The following is a 24,216-nucleotide window of genomic DNA, read 5'->3' as shown; positions in this document are numbered from 1 at the left end:
TTCTGGACAACTTTGTTTGGTTTTTGCAACCCAGGCTCCCTCCTTATGGTTTTGATTTAAGAGTGTTTATGGGTTGCGTGCTTGGAGCAACTATTGACTCGAATTCTTTTCTTTTTTCATGTAATGTTGAGTTGGTTGATTATGAGACTCGCCTGGAAAGTTCAGGGGTCTTGATTGTGGATGGTGTTGTTAGTCAGTTCAATCTCGTTCTTGGGAAATGGTGGAACAATGATAGAAGTGGGCTCATCAAATGGTGTTAGCAACCAATTGATAGTATGATTCAAAGCTTGTTCCTTACTTGGTTGGTTTTGTTTGAAATTTCTTTGACAAGTTTGCAGATTCAGAACAACCATTGGTAGTGTCATGCTTCTAAGTTGCGACCCTATTTGGATCAATCTATAAAGATTCAAACAGACTAGCATATGATTAGAAGAAGTTGAATCATGGTTTGGCCCTTTGGTAAAGGCAAAAATGGTCATGGGGGTTGTGGTGGTGGGAAGCATAGGAATGCCTCCCCTTCTCAGACCAGTCCACCCAGTTCTTCCAGTGGGACTGGATGTGGGCACATGGCGACCTCCCATATTATATAGGAATCTACTCAGGCATATCACTCTAGTAGTTCTAATCCAGTCAAGAAGCATATTGCAGATTGGGAAGCAGAGATCTAACAGATCAAGGAGGATTTTGAACTTGATTTAGGTGATTGGAAAACCTTGATTATGGACACAGGCCACACTCATGGTAGATCATCTCAAAATAAGTAGACAATTAATTTGCTTTGGATGTTGAAGAGCATTTTGGCTAAAGTGATACAACATTTTCTTCCTGATATACATTTTCCCTCCCATAGACACTCAGACTAAACAAAAGAGTTTCAAAAGGTTCAATTTCAATTATTTCAGCAGAATGGTTGACTCAACCGAATAGAGCAGCACATACCTTGCATTCCCCACACAAAGCTACTAGGTTTCACTGGGAAGGACCCTGCATTGGTAGATTCAGTTGATCATGTGTAGTGACAATGTATCTTCGATTATAGTTTTGTATGAAACAATTTCAAATTTCCAAGCATATTAGTAGTTATTTTTAGAGATATTTAGGAAATATTAAGAACAAATACTCTCATACATACATAGCGTGGCTGGTTAGACTCATTATTTTTTGTTTCTGGATGACATATTTTGTGGTTAGGTGGCCAACAAACTTGGTTTCCCTCAGGGCAGGTTGAGGCCACCTAACCTTCAAACATATGGATGTAACCCAATTTATTTTCAAAAATTAAAGGAAAGGTACCAGCAAGCTTACAAAAAAGAAAAAATTATTCAATGTCCTAAGAGAAAAAGAAATTGAATGTTAAACAATAAAATTGTGTAATGTTATATAAGAAAATATTCAATATGAGAAAGGAAAAAATTGATTGAAAGTTGAAAACTAAAATAAAAAATATCAAGTACTTTCTACTAAGAATAGTAAGAATAGATGTGGCATTCATTTAATTATTAATATAAAATTTATATGTCATCTTTTAAAATATTCATAATAATAAAAAACTTCAATGTGATTTATGAATAAACTATTTTAATATACAAGATATTTTCTTGGTATAGTTAAAAGTATATTAATAACAAAAATAAACTATTTTAATTTTCACAATGTAATCCATAGATTAAATATCTCAATATACATATTAAGCAAAATATTTTAATATAGATTATTTATATATTATATATTGTTGAGAGAAAATTATGCATATACCATATAAAGCAATTAATAAAATAACTTTTTTTTTAATATGTATATGTAATATAAAGCAAATATCAAATAATTAGGTATATATCATATAAAGTAATTAAAAAAATAAATTTTTTATAGCTAAATTTATTGATATTATTTTAAATTTGGTGAATTTTTTAGCTAATTTTTTTTTAATATTTCATCAAATCCAACAAAAAATATTTTGACTTATAGATTTAAATTATATATATGGCATATAACATTAAAAAAAAAAAAATAGTCTTTCGAAAATATAATTATATAAAAACTTGGCCCAATATAAGTTAGTGCTTAAGAAAGGTATATACTAGTTTACCTTCATACCCAATAAACTAAAAAAACATAAATACCAATTAATTATAAAGTATATCGTTTTGCATGGTTTAAATTGTATATTTATAACATTCAAAAGATTATTAATGACAATAATTTAGTAACACAATATATGAATCTAATAATGTGAAGTTATATGAATCTAATAATGTGAAGTTATTTAGCATAAAATTTACAAGTATCAAATAGAGTTAAAATTAAAAAAAGGAAATAAATTCTGAATCCCAAAGATCGTAATAAAATAAAGAAATTGTATACCAATAGTTATGAATTGATATTGTAAAGCACGCATGAAAATACAATTACCCATATGTTTTAGATGTATGAAGAGATATTTATTTAGTTGTATTAGAAATCTAGAGATTCAACAAATCTGAGCTTTTCAGAAAATGGTATACTGGTATTATTTAGAAGTAAATTATGTCTGTTTAATTATTATTAATAGAGATATAAGAGAATTTGAAGATTTAAAATGAGAAATGTATGCCTTAGTTTAACTAGTTGGAGGAATTGCTCAAAAAGTTATGGAAATTCTAGTTATATTTAGAGAAAATCTAGCAAGAGTTTTTATAAATCTAAGTTATAGTTCTTAAACTTCGAAATTTTAGGTGTTTTAGAAGTTTTTGATGGTGCTGAATCTATTTCCACCATCAAAAACACAATTCAAACACCGCCTCTACAAGATTTTTTGAATGTTTTTTACACAGATTCCGACCACTTTTTGTCGTCCAAACAATTCCTTGGCCTCTCTAAACAACTCCGAAAAGTATTATTTAAAAATAGATTATAAAAATAAAACGTATTTTTTTAATGTAAGGAAATTTTTAAAATTCAAAACAATATTTCTAGTTAATAGTATTATTTACAGGTAATATTTTAGGATTTACTAAGTTATTAAAAAAAAACTTCGCAAATGTAATTTTCTATTTTTTAAATAATATCGATGTTCAGAAGGTTATCTGAATATTTGTGCTCTCATTAAGATTAAAAATTGATATCTAAAGAGGCTTATATTTTATTTAAATTCCAAATGAAATATTTAAAAATTTAATTATAAAATTTATATGAATTTTAATTATATTATTTTCATTTTTAAATTATAAAAAAAATATCTCGTACATTTCACTAATGATATTAGTGAATTTTCTATGTTATAAAAAAAAAAAAAATTGCAAATATAAAAGTTAACTTAATTTTTTTTAATGGTGATGATATGGGGAAAGTTATCTCAATATATTTTTTGAACTATAAAAAACAAAATTGCAAATATAAAGATTAAGTTTTATTTTATTTTTTATTTTATATGATAATGATGTTGGGAAAGTTATCTCAATAATTTTATTATCATTAAAAATAAAAATTGACATCTAAAAAGGTTTACATTTTTACTTAAATTCTAAATGAAATATTTAAAAGTATAATTATTCAGTTTAAATAAATCTTAATTAAATTATTTGAATTTTAATTATACCATTTTGATTTTTAAATTAAAATGAAAAACGATCTCATACGATTCATTAATCTTTATATAAAGTATCGAAGGAATTGTTATTAATAATTGTAGTTTAGATAATGAGATTGTAATGCGGATTGTAATGACAACATGTAAATATTCATGGATATATCAAAGTGGCTAAGTAGGTTAACGTCAAGGCTCAATACCGGTAAGAACATTCTGAAATACTATTACGTTCAGAACAACTTTTTCCAATTTAAACTTATCAAATTTTATTTGAGCAAAAGAATTACATATCTTAATTATGTAATGGCTATTACATATGTTTTTCATATTTTTCAATAATATAAAGTATATTATTAAAAATAATTAGATACATAATTTTATTTAAATTATATCAAATTAAAATTAAAGTGATACATGCTCGTAAAGGTTTGGTCTCGTGGCCAGTGGATGATCTATTAAACATAGGTTTGGTCTCGTGGCCAGCAGATGATCCGTTAAGTCGTTCATGCCACTGTGCAGGTCACAAGTTCAAGTCTCGTCTTTTCCGAGGGCTGTTCTTACGAGTTGGGTTGTTCCTCCTAGAGGTTATAGTGGTAGCCGGTGGGATTACACACCGAGCCATTCTTGCGGGCTGGGCGGTTCCTCCTAGAGGTTATAGTGGCGGCCGATGGGATTCGACCCCTTGTTTCACGCCCCTAGGCCTACGGTAGTCTTTCAACCGTACTTGGCGAGGTGCTGCACTACCAAACACTTTCTTTTCACCAATACATATGTTCATGGACTATGCCTAACCTCTTGTCCTACTTAGTTTGTGTTTCTCAACCAAGTAATTATTATGTTTCCTTCATACCAATGAACACCCATACACATTCATTATCATTAGCAATTATAAATGAAGAACACAATTGCACAGTATAAAGGGAGGGGCAACTCCCTAAACAATGAGTCTGCCCTAATATATTATATTAATCAACTTTCCAATATTACAAAGCTTTACACGTATACTTGGAAACACCAAGTCTCATACTTAGCCAATTTAACAAAGGCCACACCTTCGTGTGCCAACCAAAGTTCCTTGCCCAAGTTGGGCGGGTGCGCCCTCACATGGACTGCCAACCGCACTCCTCAACCAAACTCCGTTCACCTTGCACGATGGGTGGGCGACCTCACTCGAGGCCCCCGTTCACCTTCACTTCACCCAGCGATGACCTCATCTAAGTCTCCACTGCATACGTTTGCACAACGGGCGGGCGACTTACCCAAGTCACCGAGATACCCCTCATTTCTTCTTGCACGATGGGCAGGTGACCTCACACAAGTCGCCACCCACGCTCCTTCACCGAATATCGGGCACCTGCCTACCCACGCCTTCGTCCGAACGGAGGGCACCTTCACCCACGCCCTCGCCTTTCACCCAAGTCTATGTGCTACCGTGTGCCTTTGCCCAAGAGTGGGCGCATCAACTTCTACGCCTCCTTGTGACCTGCACCTCGCACTCCACTTGATCACCGAAAGACTTCTCCAATCCGTGATGCCAAAATGCTCCACCATCGCACATATATATATGCTTCCATGGTGCGGTCGTGCCACCCCTTGGCCGACCTTTGTTTATGTTAACCGACGCCCTTCGCTTGTTATTTCATTCGATCAGCCCATCGCCAACACTCCAAACAACAACTCTTCCACCGTCGGCTCGCCAAGGATGAACGCCCTCACTCATCCCCTATATACACATGACTCGCCCTTCACTTCTGCATAAGCGCATCAAGTGTTTTCTATGTCACTTTGCTTTCTCAACCATGCGCTCGTTTGCCTCCAAACTCATCGCATGTCTCGACGGTGATGCCTTTGGACCGTAGGTCCTTACATCCTCCCCCACTTGAAATCATTGTCGTCCTCGACAATATCTCATCCCGACAACTATCTATCACCAAGATCACCATACCAAGGCATACACCCCATCGGTATGTCATACATCAGAAAATCATCTCAATCCATGACCAACAACCACCCTGTCACAATCTCCACATGCTGCTCTCCATCGTGGAAAGCTGGTCCCTCCATCTCAAGCTACATGCTTCCTGCAACATCTCGTGTTGACCTCATCATGCGTCGTCCTCATGTGAACTACTGTCATGATACTCCAACATAATGCTAACACATTACTGTACACTTCCAAACCCCATGTCTGAACTAGTTGGGTAGCTAATCCAACTGTCATGCTCACACCATGAGAGTGAACTTCCTCATGCCATCATCAATCGTTTCTCTGAACATCTCGTCACATTCTCAACTCGATCAAGAATCCATCTCCATATAATTGTAAGCCATGCTCAGGTCCATGAAGTAGTCCTCATCTCATCTGCAACATGATGTGCATGATGTTTAGTGTCGATGTGCTGCATGAAATCAGCCGCATCTATCCCAACATCATCCATCGATATGTGTATCTCCTCAATATGAAGATATCATCTCATCAAACTCCAACTCTCGATGTGCCACATCCAGGTCCATGAAGCAACCTCCATCATCTCTGTAATGTGCCATTCCTCAAGTCTGCCATAGAAACAAGTATACACCTATCTCATCTATCCATGTGCTACCTATGATCATAGATCAATCAGCTCCCATGTGTCAAAAGTGGTTAAGTCTCGGCTCAAACCATGCCCAAGTGTTGCCACCAAGTCATCATCATCGTTGTAACTCCATCACTCCAAAGTGTCTCATATCAACCTTCCTCAATGCATCAGATCCTCCAAGTCCACCATATATGAAGTGTCCAAAAGTCACAACCTCATGTGATCATGAGCTCCATGAGTCATCTCCAACCAACATCTCAGCAAGCATACAAGTCTTGGCCCAAAGGTCTTTGCAAGATGCCTCAGCTCTCCATGTAGTGGGAATGCTCCATGGTCTACTCACAACTCCATCCAAGTCCATGGTCTTGTTGTACAAGAGTGCAAAATCTCTCCGTCGGCTCATAACTAATAAGTCTCCATGTCACACCAGCAAATCCACCTGCACAACATCCCTGCCTTGGTACTCCTCATTGGATGGCCGTAAGTGACACCTCTACAAGTTCTCCTGCATAATGTCCCTGCATAGACTACCATGCTCCATGTCTCCAACCTAATGTCCATGACTAAGTTGTCCATGTAGTCCAACTAAGTAGACCCATCACAACAATCGGTCATCCCCATCCAAGCTTGCAACCTTCAGTCTAGTGAACTCCGTCACCCAACCATATCATCATCATCACGAGTCCCTTCCATTATAGCTCCCCCACTAAAGGTTCCACCAAGACTTACTCTTGGTCTCGGCCATGAGAATTCCACCCAAGTATCATCATATCCAAGTGTGTGCCCTCCAATCTGTCCATGAGTCATGCTGGGCCCTTAACTAATTCTTCATGTGGGTAAAGCATGACCCAATCCTCTGCGATGATCATCATGTTCCTCCCTTGTCATAGGCCTTTGTACCTTCTACCATAAGGTCACAAACAACCCCAACAAGTCCTGCAACAGTCAACAATCCTTGCTTCTCCATACAAGGTCTCATCATAGACATCCATGGTAAGATGTTCCCTTGCATCAGCAAACTGACTTTGCTCTTCCCTGCATATGGTTCATCTACCAAATGCTCAAGTGAAACACAAGTTTTAATAATACATACTTCATCATCATGAGGCTCCTCCATGTGAGCATCCTCATCTATCCATGTCTGCAAACTACACGATCCTGGTCCAACTTGATCATTCTCAAGTTCATCCTCCATCGTTGTCACATTTGCGACATCCTCAAACATCCCGCCTTCCTCTTCCTTGTTAGCACAATGTGCAACTTCATCCTGCTCCATTATCCAACCAAGTTGAAGAAGTTCGTCTTCAACATTCTTTTCCAAGACTTCAAGTTTCTTTCGAATCTGGGGGTTCTCGTCTTTCATCCGCTTCAACCTATACAAGGTAAGCAAGAACTTCCCTTCGCATTCTTCCAAACCTTCCATGCCTTGTCGTTCATCTTGGCCCAAGCACTAAGCTTCACCTCTGCCAATCCTATCACAAAGTATTACACTTCTTCTACCATTCACTTGAATCACCGAGTTCCTTACAACAATGAATCTGCTCTAGTTCCACTTGTATGTGAAACCAACTTCCTTCATCTGCAAGTATTTGTTTCCACTATCACCAACTGTCAAGCTTCTTCAACCATGAATCAACTTCAATGCTTCAACACCATCGTCACAAGTAACCTTGCTCTAATACCAACTATCATGCCCCTAGGCCTATGGTAGTCTTTCAACCATACTTGGCGAGGTGCGGAACCACCGAACACTTTCCTTTCACCAATACTTATGTTCATGGACTACGCCTAACCACTTGTCCTACTTAGTTTGTGGTTCTCAACCAAGTAATTATTATGTTTGCTTTATACCAATGAACACCCATACACATTCATTATCATCAGCAATTATAAATGAAGAACACAATTGCACAGTATAAAGGGAGGGGCAACTCCCTAAACAATGAGTCTGCCTGAATATATTATATTAATCAACTTTCCAATATTACAAAGCTTTACAAGTATACTTGGAAACACCAAGTTTCATACTTAGCCAATTTTACAAAGGCCACACCTTCATGTGCCAACCAAATTTCCTTTCCCGAGTTGGGCGAGCGTGCCCTCACATGGACCACCAACTGCACTTCTCAACCAAACTTTGTTCACCTTGCACGACGGGCGGGCGACCTCACCCGAGTCCCTCGTTCACCTTCGCTTCACCCAGCGGCGACCTCACCTAAGTCTCCACTGCATATGTTTGCATGACAGGTGGGCAACTTAGCCAAGGCATCCAATATACCCTTCGTTTCTTCTTGCACGATGGGCCGACGACCTCACACGAGTTGCCACCCACGCTCCTTCATCGAATGCCGGGCACCTGCCTACCCATGCCTTTGTCCAAACGGCGGGTGCCTTCACCCATGCCCTCGCCTTTCATCCAAGTCAGTGTGCTACCGTGTGCCCTCACCCAAGAGTGGGTGCATCAACTTCTGTGCCTCCTTGTGACCTGCACCTCGCACTCCACTTGATCACTGAAAGACTTCTCCAATCCGTGATGCCAAAATGCTCCACCATCGCACATATATATATATGCTTCCATGGTGCGGTCGTGCCACTCCTTGGCCGACCTTCATTTATGTTAACTGATGCCCTTCGCTTGTTATTTCATTCTATCAGCCCATCGCTGACACTCCAAACAGCAACTCTTCCACCATCGGCTCGCCAAGGATGAACACCCTCGCTCATCCCCTATATACACATGACTCGCCCTTCACTTCCACATACACGCATCAAGTGTTTGCTCTGTCACTTTGTTCGCTCAACTGTGCACTCGTTTGCCTCCAAACTCGTCGCACGTCTTGGTGGTGATGCCTTTGGACCACAAGTCCTTACACTGTGTAACCCAAGTACGATACCACCGTCGTTGCCGATTCCACAAGTCACCGAAAACAAATTGAAATAATAAATTACAAAACTTAGATTATTTAAAATATTTTCATTATATCTATATATATAACATAATTAATAATTTTTCCCCCACAATTATTATAGTTTATTATAGTTTAGATAATGAGACTGTTATTCATGTATTACAACATGTTGTAAATATCCATGGGTGTATCAAAGTGGCTAAGTAGGTTAATGTCAATACCTTTAAGAACATTGTGAGATACTACTATGTTGAGAACAATTTTTTTCGAATTTAAACTTACTAAAAAATATTACACGTCTTAATTATATAAGGCCATTACATATGATTTTCATATTTTTCAATAATATATTTATAATTTATAAATAATTAAATACATATTTTTATTTAAACTATATTAAATTAAAATCAAAATAATACATTATTAAACATATATTTAATAAAATACTTATAATTTATAAATAATTAAATATATATTTTTATTTAAATTATATTAAATTAAAAAAAATAATACATTATTAAACCTATATTATTTTAGATAATTTTGATTATATATATAACATAATTAATAGTATATTTTCTTCGAGATTAGAAAGAAGAATACAAAGATAATACAAATCACTTTGATTATATTTCTATTAATAATAAAAACTATTCAAAAAAACTATTATAATTATTAAAAATAAACTATATTCATAAATGCTATATATCAATAACCAACAATTATTAAAAATAAACTATATTCATAAATGCTATATATCAATAACCAACCAGAAATTTATATTGATAATTGAAGAAATTTATATTGACAACTAACATGAAACTATAGGCTTATATAAAACGGGATTCCAGTAAGATTCATATGTCTTATTAGTTTTTCAATGACATGTTTATGTACAAATAACATTCAAAAGATGAAATAGTTTTCATTTTTTTTGTTTGGAATGAAATGATTGTAAATATTAAAGGAAAATTATATATTTAAGAACATAAAAATTGGAGCTAATATATTTAGACATTATTTAAATGCAGGGAAAGACTTTCAGTATAGCTTTACTTGCGTAATTTACATACCTAATGCTTATTGGTCCATCACTACTATGTACAACTTATGGTGTTGGTCTTAGGAATTAGTTGAAATTTTTATAGTCGTAAGAGAGATTCCATGGAATGTGATTTTTGGAGGTTATCTGTTTTAGGAAAATTTGTAAGAGGACATAATTATTGAACCATTGATTCCATTCTGCTCAATTTTCTTTTTTGTTAGAGCAATATACCTATAATGATGTTCAGCTTCAAATTAGAATTACTTTCTTTCTGAATTGATTTGTTAGTAAGGGTATGGAAAGAGTCCTAATATTTTATAACACCCATAATATCTTGCAGAGGAAGCATGTTTCTTGAAGCTCCCCAAAATCCATCTTCTCTCGAGATGGGATCATAGTTTGGATTTTTGATGTTAATGTATGGGGCACAAACTACTTGAATTACTTAATCCCCAATTCACACCAATCAGAACTATCATCTAGACTACCCAAAAACTAATTCTTATGTAGTGATACATAATTCAAGAATGGAACAGATAACTAACAAAGAATTTTCTTGCTTGAATGATGAAGTTTCAAGCTTGGTTTCTTGATAAGTTTCATTCAACTTGGTTTAATGGGTGAGCATTTCTAGATGCTAGAGTTCACCATACCAAATGACACAATTACAGACAGAGACAAACAAATAAGGATATATTTCACATCAACTATTATCTCCATTATCCTATCACAATTGTAATTTACTAAAGCAAATAATTAATTAGAAAAGCAAGTGCACATAAGCATGTAGCATAATGAAAAAGTATTATTGACATTGTGCTTGATATGTGGGGAGAGGTTGATTTCCACATAACCATTTTCCATAATGATTCATCATTGTGTGGATTCAATTTTATATTAAGGGATATGATGAATATGCTCCTATTCATTGATAGTTAAACTTCAACCTTTTTCTTAGTTGTGATATTAAGTTTTGAATCAACCATAGAGTTGGCCTCCCAAAAAAATCAAAGCATTAAACTTTTTCAAATGTCCCATGAGTGCATCACATCCTCTCAAAAATAGAGACTACAAAAATTTCCTATAAAAAAGCATGCGAAAATGTATGTATAATCCATATTAAATTGTTGAAAAGTAAAAAAGTCTCAACTTGAATTTTCCTTTGTAGAATTCAGAAAATTCAAACTTCCACATCAATAGACAACTTGGATGTAGTTATATTGTGTGACATCACTAATCTCACCCATTTTACTCAGTGAATTCAAGTTAGAGGAATTGGAGTTCAATTAAGCATGTGTGATTTCTAATTTGTAGCAATCAAGGTCAATTATTTCAAGTTGTTTTCAGTTAAACTAGTTATAACTGTTACAGGAACTAGGGGAAGGTCAGGTGTGCAGTGAGACTTCTATCTAATTCAGTGATCATCTAGTTAACTAATCAATCAGCTCAAAATTTCAAGCGCATGCAGAGAATTTGAGTTCCCCAGTTGTGGTGGAGATTTCAAAGCACTGTAACACCAATTGTAGAATAGTCTTGATCTTGCAGGTGATGCTTGCAGTCAGATGATCAAACATGAGAATTGTGTAAGAATTCTGGAGAAAAATACTAAATAATAGGGGCCTAATTTCCTCATGAATTGTGCAAGGAAATAGGGGTCTAAGTAGAGGAATAAATTGACTAAGTATGGGTCAAAGCTTCTTGGCGAGCAGAGAGATAGGTTACTCACTTGCAGGATGAGCTAAGATTAAGCTATTAATTTTAATACATCTATATTCATCATATTAATGCAAGCAAGCATAGGGGTTTTTAGTATATTTCTTTCACCTGGAAAAAATACTATGTACATGTGTGTTATTTCCCATTGCATGTTTGTGATTGATGTCTTAAATTGTGAATTGAATTTCACAGAGGAGTAGAGTAGGTATGTGTATTGTAATTTGATTAAAATTTCATGAGAATTTCTAAATATACACAATAATTTCTACATGGTATGAAAGGTTGATTCACATGAGCATGGGAATTTCGATGTTTTTTCTCAGGAGGAATGAATTTCTAGTTCAGTGTAGCAAGACCTCTACAGAGTTGGGAAGATGACCTTCAAGGGGCTGAGACTAAAGTATGCCTTGGAAGGCAACTATAATTTCATTACATGAAAGGATTGCATGGAGGCATTGTTGGATGAAAATGGATGGCTATAATATGTCAAGAAAGATATTGCAAAACCACAGGCATCTAATGCACATAACCTAGCCCAATGGAAGAAAGATGTCACCAAGTCAAGGAGAATAATATTGGAGGGAGTGTAAGATCACATTATCTAAAATATATATGGGAAAGAAACTCATTACCAAATGTTGCAAGCACTAACATATCTATTTTTAATAGTATCGACCATAGCAAGCAAGCCCTCAAGGACAAACTTCGAAAAATGAAGATGTAGAAGAATGACACTATTCTACAGTATCTCAACAAGTTCATGCAAGTTCATGATGAAATTTGTGGGGTTGGTGTTAATGTTATAGAAGATTTCTTGGTAATATTAGCCCTTGTAGACCTTCCCAAAAGTTGGCATAACTACCAAGATTCGGTGAACGGGAGGGTCAGACTATTGAAATGGGAAACCTTATGGTTTGTAATGGTATAGGAGGAAATAAGCTAGAATACTAGAGATGGGACTTCATCCATGCACGAGGATGAAGAAAAAATTGCATTGATTAGAAAGGGAAAGAATGGAAAAGGGAATAAATCTCAACCCAAACTAGAATCTAGCCAAGGGAGCAAGAGGAAATATTTTTCCAAAATAAAATGCTTAAATTGTCATGAATTCAGGCACTATGCCACAAAGTGTCCACACAAAAATTCAAGCAAGAAGACCTCAGGAGGAGAATCAAGTGAACCGTTGGCTTCACATTTTGAGCTTGACTTCATCCTCATCGCATGTATGACCAACACAATGGTGGGGAGTCTGTGGCACTTGGACTCAGGTGCATCACTCCACATGACAGGGTGTAGAGTGTTTTCCAGTGACCTCGAGGAGAAATATCTATATATGCACATTGAAATCAAAGATGAAATAAGGTACAATACGACTAGGATCAATACAGTCACGTTTCAGAGGGAGTTAGGATCCCCTCTCAGATTCAACGATGTCATCTTCATTCCAATCCTAAAGAAAAATACCATTTTTGTTGCAGTTTTGAAATACCTTGGTTATGATGTGATCTTTAGCAAAGGGAAAACTTTCCTTAGACATATTGCCATGGGGCATGTGAACAAGAATGGGGTTCATGTCAAGAATGTTTGTATGCTATATTTGGAATATTGTGCTATATTGAGTAGTAAGGTGAAGAAAGTGCAGAGTTGTGATGTCAGTGAAATTTGGCACAAAAGAATTGGCCATTTGCATCATGGTTCCTGGAAGATTATGCAACAAATAACCACTAGCCTCCCTAAAGGAGGAATTGATCAGTAAGATATATGTAAAGGATATACCATGAGGAAGTATGCAAAATCCATATTACATGATCGAAACAATAAAGAATAGACAGTCTTGGAAAGGATCCACTATGATGTCTGTTGACCTTTCTCGATAGCCTCCACTGCTAGACACATATATTTTCTCATTTTATTGATGACTTCTCAAGGAAATGTTGGATCTTCTTCATGCAGAAGAAGGATGAGACATTCTCCAAGTTTGTAGAGTTCAAGGCACTGGTTGAGAAATAAATCAACAAAAGGGTGAAGGCTCTCGTGAGTGATAATGGAGGTGAGTATGTTTCGAATGAATTCAACAATCTATGTGCAAAAGAAGGAATTCTAAGAAAGCTGACAACCCCCCAAAAACGCCAATAGAATGGGGTGTATGAGAAAAATAACTGTAGCATTGTGGGAGATGCAAGGGCTATGTTGCTTGACCAAGGCCTACCACTGCATTGGTGGGAAGATGCATGCAGTGAAATAGCCTATTTGTAGAACCAGCGTCCTCATCGTATTCTTGGCATGATTACATTGGAAGAGGTCTTCTCAGGAAGAAATTTGGATGTGTCACAGTTCAATATTTTTGGAGCCTTTGTTTACTGCCATGTATCAAAAGAATCAAGGAAGAATCTTGAGCCTACAACTTAGTTGTGGGTATTTTTTAGTTACATAGAAACTCCTCACAACTACTGTGTGTACTTACCTTACCTTAGAATGACAGTTGTGCAAAGGGATGTAAAGTTTGATGAGGAGAAAGTGATGTGGTGCTATCTTGAGAGGGAGATTTAGATCCCACTAGAAGAGGAGATTTTAGATCCAAAGGAGGAGCCTCAGGAAGTTTTGGAGCAACCACAAATTGAGGACCAGAGAGTGGAGACATCCACTCAGGTGGAACTATCCAGAGAAGGTAGGAAAAGAACTAGGAAATATGATAGACTTGTGCCAGATGTGAGGGAGAATGTCAGAGCTCCTTTAAATTTCTGTAGGGAAAGGAGGTCCCTTAAGAGGTACACTATCTACATGGTTTTAATGACTGAGCTTGTAGATACTGAACCATCCTCTTTCGAGGAAGCAATAGAGAAACCTACATCGGTTGATGCAATGGTGGAAGTCTACAAATCCATTGTAAATAACAGTGTTTGGGGAGTGGTCCTAAGACTAGCAGATAAATTAGTTGTGCATTTGAGATGGATCTTTAAGGTTAAGCATGTAGCACATGGAAGCATAAATAAGTATCAGGCCATATTTATGGCCAAGACATACTCTCAAGTTGAGGGAATTGACTATGTGGAGACCTTTTCTGATGCAACAAAGTACTCATCCATTACACCAATTCTTCCATTGGTTGCCCAAATAGAGTGGAATATCCACCAGATGGATGTAAAAACACCATTTCTCAATAGAGTTATTGAGGAGGAGGTGTACATCGAGGAAAGAGGAGGTGTACATCGAGGAACGAGAAGGTTTTAAGACATTTGATCAAGAGTCTCTTATGCAGACTCAAGTAAGCATTGTACAATCTCAAACAAGCACCTTCTGCTTGGTTCACCAGGATTGATACTTATCTCACTAGTTTGGGCTTCACCAAAAGTGAAGCGAATGAAAACCTCTATGACATATTGGTAGAAATTAAATTTCTTATTATTGTCTCATATGTTGATGATTTGATTTTAACTAGTGATGAGCAGTTGAACATATCTTTCAAGGAGGACCTTTCAATGGAATTTGAAATGAAAGACAGGGGTCTCGTGCACTACTTCATCATGTTCGAATAATGGCATGGCGATGGGGAATTTTTTATTTCTCAAGGAAAGTATGCAAATGAGATACTACATAGATTTTGCATGGAGAGTTGTAAACCCATGCAGATACCTCTAGTGACCAACTGGAGCAATGAGGATTCCACTTTAGGTGAAGAAGTGGAAGCTACCATTTAACGACAGCTATTGGGTTCACTAATGTATCTTATGAACACGTAAGCAGATCTATTCTATTCAGTGAACCAACTAAGAGGAGCTATGGTTAGGCCAAACCAATTATATTGGAAGGCAACGAGGCATGTTTTATGGAACGTTAGAGCCACTACCTCGTGTGGATTATGGTATAGATGGACGTAGAGAGTGAAGTTGTGTGGCTTTACAGATGTAGAATGCACGGGAGTCCATCTGATCGAAATAGTACATAAGGTTGAATTTTCAGTGTTGGTTCGACAATTTTTTCCCAGTAAAACAGGAAGCAAAGAGCTATGGAACTCAGCTTGAAAAAAGAAGAATACATGGCTGCAAGTCAAACAACATGTGAAGTGATCTAGATGAGAAAGATACTTGTGCGACCGTTTGGTCAGATAATGGATCTAACTATGATCTATTGTGATAATCATAGTTTCATCAAGCTCTCTGAGAATTTGGTATTTCATCATCGATCCAAGCATATAGATATCTGGTATCATCATTTATGGGACTATGTGCAGAGGAGGATACTGTTGCTACTTTACATTCCAACGGAGGAACAAGTTGTTGAAATTTTGATAAGGGTTTTTTCAAGAGGGAAGTTAAAGTTCCAGATGTGTAGGATAGGGGTCATTGATAATACCTTTCTTGCTGAGAGGGAGTGTTGAAAAATCCCCAAGAAAGTCTCAATTTTATTTTACCTTCGTCAAATTGAAAAAAAATCAATTTCCACATCGACAGACAACTTGGATGACGTTTACTTGTGTGACATGGATTGTGTCAACTAGTTTACATAGTAAATTGAAGTTAGAGGAGTTGGAGTTTAGTTAAGAATGTGTGGTAGCTAGTTTGTAGCAATCTAGGTCATTTATTTCAAGTTGTTTTCAATTAAACTAGTTCTAACAGTTGGATGAAATAGTGGAAGGTTAGTTGTGCAGTGATACTTCAATCTAACTTAGTGATCATCTAGTTAAGTGACCAATCAACCCAAAATAGCTAGTGCATGCAAAGAATTCAAGTTCCCCGGCTGTGGTGGATATTCCAAGGCATTGTAATATCAATTGTAGACTAGTCTTGAGTGTACAAGTGTTGCATGCAATTAGATGATCAACCTTGGTAATTGCAGAAGCATTTTGGAGGAAATTCCTAAATAATAGGGGCCTAATTTCCTCATGAATTGGATAAGGAGATAAAGGCTCAAGCAGAGGAATAAATTGATTAAGTATGGGCTAGAGGTTCTCAGTGAGCAGAGAGATATGTTATTCACTTGTAGATTGAGGTAGAAATTGTAATACATCTCTATTCATCAAATTAATGCAAGCAAACATTGGGTTTTTTACCATATTACATTCCCGTGGAAAATATTGTGTTCATGTGTGTTATTTCTCATTTCATGTTTATGATTCATGTCCTAAATTGTGAATTGAGTTCGGCAAAATAGTAGAGTAAATTTGTGTCTTATGATTTTGATTAAAATTTCATAAGCAGTTGCAAATCTACACCATAATTTCTGCATGAATTTTCAATACATAACAGGATAACAAAATTTAATCTTAACCATACAACATAAACTTTCATTAAATTATTTATTATGAATCCAAAAATCCTCCCCATTATAACTATTCTCCTCATTATATAAATAAACACTTCTTCACCTACCACTCTAAAATATAGATATTTTAATAAGTAATGAATGTTAAAAATCAAAGATAACACATTGAACCCATAAAAGGGTTCTACAATCCTTTTACAATTTATTCTTCCTCATTGTGATTCTTACATGGATTTAGTGAGGCCATTGAACAAAAAATAGTGCTTCCCACGACTGTTGCCCATCGATTGTTTCCCTTAGCTCAAATGTTGTGTTATATATAAAAGTAGATAGTGTTTCAATAAAATAAAATAAGTAAGTTACATCAGATTCAATAAAATGGAATAGAGTAGTCTATTGAGGCTTCAAATTAGTTCGGAAAATAGTGGAAATTTCGTATGATTTTTGTTAAAATCTGGCATAAATTTTGGAAAATCTGAGTTGTAGTTGTCAAACTTCAAGATTTTGAGTACCTATAAGGTTTTTGATAGTGATAAATCTATTTCCACCTTAAAAACAATTAAAACATTTATATGATTAATTTTTTTGGAAAAAAAAATCGTTGAATTTTTAAAAAATATAACTTTAGAGGCAAATATGTTGCCTTAGTGGACAACGCGAGAGGAAATAAGGTCCATGCCAAAAGGAACTCACAAAATAACCTTAAAATTGTTCTAAAGCATTTTTCGATGACAATTGTCTTGCGTTGTCCACAACATGCTAACTCTCCGACCACCTTGGTTGTTCACGCTGTACATGAGCTTAAATAAAATTTTGATTCTTACCACATATCACTTTTAGTCGTCTTAATTACGCTGATGGACATCCCTTTTGAATCTGTTCACCTCAGATTTTCATCTACTCGTCGAATATACCTTCAAGCAGATTGTAGGAAAAAAACAACATGATTTTATTTTGATAAACCTTGTCAGTCTACTACCGATTTTGCAACACCTTGTTACACATATCACCGTTGATTTTGCACTGCCTTGTTACACATAACAAGGTTTTATTAAATGTTCGGTTTTAACTGTCGATGTTACAACACCTTTTTACGCATAACATGGTTCCATCCAACGCGTTGTTACGCGTAGAAGGTTTCCACCACTGAGAAAAATGAGATAGATACTGCGTATGCATTGGAGTGGAGCAAAGCAGCTACTACTTTCGAACCAGAAAAGCCAGAGTGGCAAAGCCATGCCTTGGAAACTATGTTCATCAAGGTTTAACACAGGGATTCCTTGGAAACTATGTTCATCAAGGTTTGACACAGGGATTTACTTGTTATTCACCCAATCTTACATTGGATGAAGCAGAGGAGCTGCGTTCATATCGAAAACTAACTTCTTTAATGAAATAAGTAGGCAAATGTATGTTTTTGAAAAAGGATATTTGTGGGGACATGAAATCTGGGAGGTAAAGCGCCCTGCAATAGCTTGATTTGGGATGAATGGTTGTACATATCAAGTCCAGTAGACATCTATATTTTGCGGTATCAACAAACTCCGCTCATTACTTTCAAGCCTTCAAGATGGACAAATCCTTGATAATGATTTCTACATTACAATTTTTTGTTTTTGGGAATAAGAGGATATCATTTAAAACTCTATTAGTTTGAGAATTAAATTGAACATTGATAGTTTTTATTAAGGTTTCCCCAATTGCGTCAAAAGCCTAACAATACGATGTCTTTATGTGGATTTTACGAGGCTTTAAAAAATATTCCCTTTAAATGCACGAAACATTTTAGGTAAAAGAACAATGGTCTTGCTTCCAAATTTCTGACCCTTATTCAGCAAACACTAAAGGATTCAGGAATAATCAAGAATAGAAATCGATGCACACGCTTATGACATTATAGCGAAAAGTCGGCGGAAATTCTAGAAGTCTTTTATTGTTTGGACTGAGATTGTGAATGCTCTAAACAACATGAGAGTTCATATTTTTCGAGTAGAAAGTATTTTATGTAGTTGATCATCCTTTCTAAGCCACATTATGAATATGGAAATGTCCCAAAGACCATAGGACCTTTAGGTACTCGACTGTTAAGGATGCGTAAGCAGGCTCGACTGTTAAGGAGAGGACCTTTAGGTACTCGACCATAAGCCCCCCACCCAAAAAGTAAACTCAAGAGGGAGAGGATGCGCAAGCAGGCTTTCAATCTAGGGAAAGTTAGAACATAAATGTAGCTTCGCTGACCATCTCCTTCTAGGAATATCGTTTCATAGGGTGGATTTCGGTTCTTCTTTTTAGCTTCATCCTTTCATCAAGGATGAGTATGATTTGTGTAAAGGATGGCCTCCCTCTATTGTTTTCCACTCTCCAATGTTAAGTAATACATTTTTAGATAACTCAGACTCAAATCGAATGAATAACAAGTTCAAATCAAACAAGGGAGGCTGCATCGCAGCTAGTCCCTGCCTCGGGGATTTTGTTAGAAAATTTTGGAAGCCTCTCAAGTTCATAGTGATAGTGCTGGTAGTGTTGTTAAATCGTGGGAAAAGCAAGTTAATAAGCCGGATGTCATCCCTTTCCTCCGTTCTGAAATCATTTGGGTGGCCAGCTCTGACTGTCGCTGAATTATCAGCAAGCAAGAGACTGGTTCCGTCAGTACTTGACGGGCGAGTGCCGAGAAGGACATCCTAAGCCTGAGTATTGGCTGCTGAGCTCAAAGTAAAGGAACCCATAACTACGAAATACAAGTCAAACTTTCCAACTATAAGTCAAACCTGAAAATACTCACAGGTTATCCACTGCCTGGTGAGTCCAACTTGTGTGTAGATAGAAAAAATTGCCCATGTAAAAATATACATGCCAAACGGGCACAGACGGGCAAGTTGTCATGCAAGATGAAGGGGGTTTGCAAGCAGATGCATAACACTCTAAAGGCCTTGATTTTGTCTTGTTTTTGGGGCAGGAAGCGACAAAAGCTCGATATAGTAGTAACTCAGTGCAAAGGATGGAATACCCTCTGTTCCCAGATTATGTATGCCAGATAATTCATAAATCTTCTTCTGGAGCATAAACTTCGAAGAAGTAGCTGCCCGGGGCGGGGCTTGGCCAGCAATACTAAAGTAGAAACCTTTTTCGAACACGTTTGGAAAACAGAAATAAGAGCCCTAAACAATACCATGAATTCTTTTCACTATATGGTATATACCTTATACAAAGTGATGAAACTCAGTATAAAATGTGTGAGGGACGAAGTCGGAGCAGCACCCATGTGACTTGGGTGATTGTACAACAAAGGGAATTATAAAGGTCGTTTCTGATAAAGCTAATGAGTTGTTGCACATTGGTGCACGGCGCATAACATAATAAGAGAAAAGGCCAAGCACTATAGCTCAAAAGGAAGCTAAGTTCTTTGGGACTGCCCGCCCCCGTTCTCCACCATTTGATTTGTCCGGGTGGCTGGTGGACATAGCCAGCTCGGACAGCAAATAAACTACTCTTTTTTTTGGACGGTGCTGCCTTCCTTCCTGCTAATTGAACCTTTGATTGAACCATTACCCACCCCGCACCAACGGTTGAACTAGTTGAATTCCAATTAGACCTTCCGGGGTTCGTTCCTATTGGATGGTCCAGCCCATCCTTCACTGGGGGTGTTCTGTTCAGTTAGTGGCTATTCTGGCAGGAGCACCTCCGTTGGGAGGCAAAAAGGAAAACTCAGGTAGGATCTAAGGCCATTAAGTTGTCCTGGAAGCAAGAGGCTCCAACTATTGGGAGGTAGGCCGGGACTGACTCCCTCCCTCATGAATTATCTGAAAGCATGCTCCTTCACTCTGTGGGAAGGCATCAAAACAAAGGATGGATATAACTGGCTGGATGGAAGGCCTTCCGGAACTAATACCGTAGCTATGATGGCAGCCCCGGGTATAGAAAATTAGTTGAGGTCCCTGATCAAACTCCCTGATCAGGTGTTGAGGGAGCAGCCTTGGCATCCTTGCCTTAGCTATTCTCCCCGGTAATTGAAGTTCAAGTCTTATTGCAGTTTCATACTCATGCTTTAATTGATATAACCAGTTGTTGCATTTGACCAAATGAAAGCACCAGTAGCATCCCCAGGACCAATCACAAAGCTATCAGCTAGAAGGGCAGGAGTCGATCCACCAACAGCATAAGAGTCAGTTGAACGAGTGAAAGCACCTGTTGAAGAACCCATTTCTCCATGAAGTGATTCATACTAAGTGGCAGCACGAGCGGAAATTCCTGGCCCACTAGTAGTAGTTCCTTATGACCTAGTCATAGCAGTTCCTTACCCAGCAGTAGTTACATACCCAGGAGCTGTTCTAGGTCTAGCTAATATTGCGTCAGTAATCACTTTGAAAGCATGTTGGCTTACTTATTCATTATTGTTATTAAGACTGTATAACCAGGTGGGGCCAGTAGGACTGAACGAAAGCACACACGGCTTATTGGAAACAATATAAATACTATACAAGAGAATAAAAAAATTCCGATTAAGCCTATTGTGGACCCGGGTGCTCTAGAGGAACACCAAGAAGCTGTAATCAAGCTCTATAGTCACAAGTTAATTATTAATCTCGCTTTTAATTACAAATGCCATAATTCTAACAAAATGAAGAACATATTGACACGCAGAAGCACACCGACACATGCCCACAATGACACATGCAGAAGCACATGACATAGAGGTGGCCGGGTGAATAAGGAGTATAGTGCCAGTAAGACTCGCATGCATAGAGGCGCAGGGAGGCAATGATTAGGAAGTGTTCTCCCTTACCTGAGCAAAGCGTAAGGGGCGTCGGCCCTACCTAAATGAAGAAGAGATCAAACCCGGAGAGCATTTTCTCTCTTCTGTGTATGCGGTGAAAGGAGCTCTGTCGCCAAGGGTGCTCGAATCTGTCATTCGAGGGGCAGCGAAAGATATAGTATTAAATTTTTTGATGCCAAAATGCACAACATCCACAGTTCAGTAGCTCAGTCGACTCAGCGCCTGCTATTACTCGTATCAGAGGGTTTGTCATTTGAACTGTTTCTAAACCTCTTGTTGGAACACTGTCTTTAGAGTCAGAGAAAGTTGGAGAAGCATGTCAAAATAAACAAAAGCACATCAGCCCATATCAGAAGCACGTCAGAAGCACATAATAAGAATGAAGATGAGGAATATCAGAAGCACATCAGCCCATATCAGAAGCACATAATAAGAATGAAGAAGAGGAAAGGGCAGCAGTAAGGACAGCCCATATCAGAAGCACATCAGACCTCACTCACTGTCAGGTAGATTGACAGTGCTTCATCCAGGTTAGTTACCAGCTCTTGGGGGTAGTCTCGACTCGAAGATATACTCTATCTATTCTTCCCCGATATCCGGTCGATGGTCGACTCCATATCTCGGACCATCGCACACCAGCTCAAGACCCGGAGTCTTTCGTGATCGTATCCCTCTTCTCGTATGGAGGAAGGTCTTCTGCCTGCGAAGATACAGATAGCAGCAGTATCCATAGCTGTTGCAGAGCTGAATCTCCATCTCGATAAGTATCTGCATCTGGATGTGCTGCTGCTTAAACAAGGTAAATTGTTGATTCAACCCAGGCTGCTAGCTTTCGAATGGGTGAGGATGCTGGATCAAGTTTCGACTAGTTGCCAGATCCATATGCAGATCGAATTGGACCCGTTAAAAGATCTCGAGTTCGCAACCATCAGAGAATCGTTCTATGATGTTGAAGCTCCTAATAATATGCGGAGATCCGATGTAGGTCAAGAGGACGACTCTCACACAACAATGGAGCCACCCAGGAATGATGAACATAAAGGCAATAATGCAAATTCTGAAACTGCCTCGCCTGATTCTTCTCCAGTCCCTGAGAAAGAAATTGTGCAGACAACTCTAGAGGTTGAACAGACCATCGAAACCCCATTGAAGAAGATCCAAGCAGGTATGGTTGAATGTGGCCTCGATTTCTAGCTTACAACTTCCGAGAACAATTTTTGTTAGCTGGCTAGTCAGCTTGTTCTTCTATAGAAATTCAAGGCGGATGTGAAGACTACCATCACGATAACCAGTCCAGCTCCTTAGAACAACCAGATGTTGAGGTAATTATATTCTTTATTTCTAAACTAGCTTCTGTACTTATTCTATTATGTTTCTAAACTAGCTTCAATCCAGCTACTACCAAAATAATAAACATGAATGAGTATGTTTTCTTGTGGGATCGCCGAGCGCGGGGCAGATTGAGATTTGATTTGGTAATCAAAGTTCCCTTGCGCGCTCAAGATTCTTTTGTACTTCGGGCAGATTGAGATTTGATTTGGTAATCAAAGTTCCCTGATTCTTTTGTACTTCTTCTATTCTGGGACTGCAGATTGTAAGTCTGCACCTCACCAACTGGGAGTGCAAAACTGCAGAACAAACAAATGCGGGAGTGCAAAACTGCAGAACAAACAAATGCAAAAGTGCAGAACAAACGAGGCAATAATCCATTTTATTAACAGGATGAACTAGAAGGGGAACAACCCTATGTGCTAGCCACCGAGGTGTTACAAAATAACCAGATGGCAGTGTCAAAGTACCAGATGGCAGTGTCATGTAACCAGATGGCAGTGTCAAAGTACCAGATGGCAGTGTCATGAAGACAGCAAGCAATCAACCAACTTTGATATTGCATTCGGTTGCATTCGATACCTCCCATAGCATTTAATGCTTCGAACTAATACTAACATTAGTTTAACACTTTCAAAATTCAAATAAAATGTAAATGAAACCGATGAATATGAATGAATATAGTATATAGTTTGGCCTCCCCACCTCGGGAAGAGGCCAAATAACACAGTAAATTACCATGCACTAAAAAACATTCAATATACTCCATCAACCGCTATTAGGAAACAGCTCACAAGCAGGTTAACTAATGCTAGCATCGAGGTTTTCGATTACTATGGTCCCTGGCCATTGCTAGATGGCAGGGACTAATAAGGAGAAGTACTATTCGGCAATTGGAAAGCGGATGGTTGGGATTTTTCGTTGTATTTTGGTATATAGAGATTTGAAACATGTATGAAATTCATGATGATTTGTTACCTTGGCAAAAAGACTTATACTAAGGATTTTTGGGTTTTAGGTAATGCATTTTGTCT

The 24,216-nt window shown here is 37.4% G+C and overlaps 1 protein-coding gene across 1 annotated transcript in view; it reads right to left on the bottom strand.

The window, feature by feature from the left end:
* Positions 1 to 21,280, bottom strand: part of LOC149235415 (glycerophosphodiester phosphodiesterase GDPDL1-like) — a 69,822-nt gene extending 48,542 nt beyond the window's left edge. The window contains exon 1 of the mRNA XM_089368543.1: positions 21,169 to 21,280. Coding sequence (XP_089224669.1) covers positions 21,169 to 21,280 — 112 coding nt within the window. The remainder of the gene's footprint in view (positions 1 to 21,168) is intronic.
* Between the last annotated feature and the right edge of the window lie 2,936 nt (positions 21,281 to 24,216).

Source organism: Pinus tabuliformis, chromosome 8 (assembly GCF_031772625.1).
Source record: "Pinus tabuliformis cultivar Carrire ecotype Pingquan chromosome 8, CPIR1, whole genome shotgun sequence".
In the NCBI taxonomy this organism is placed as follows: domain Eukaryota; kingdom Viridiplantae; phylum Streptophyta; class Pinopsida; order Pinales; family Pinaceae; genus Pinus; species Pinus tabuliformis.
The sequence above is the reverse complement of the archived record's forward strand: the minus strand, read 5'-3'. Positions and strand labels throughout refer to the sequence as shown.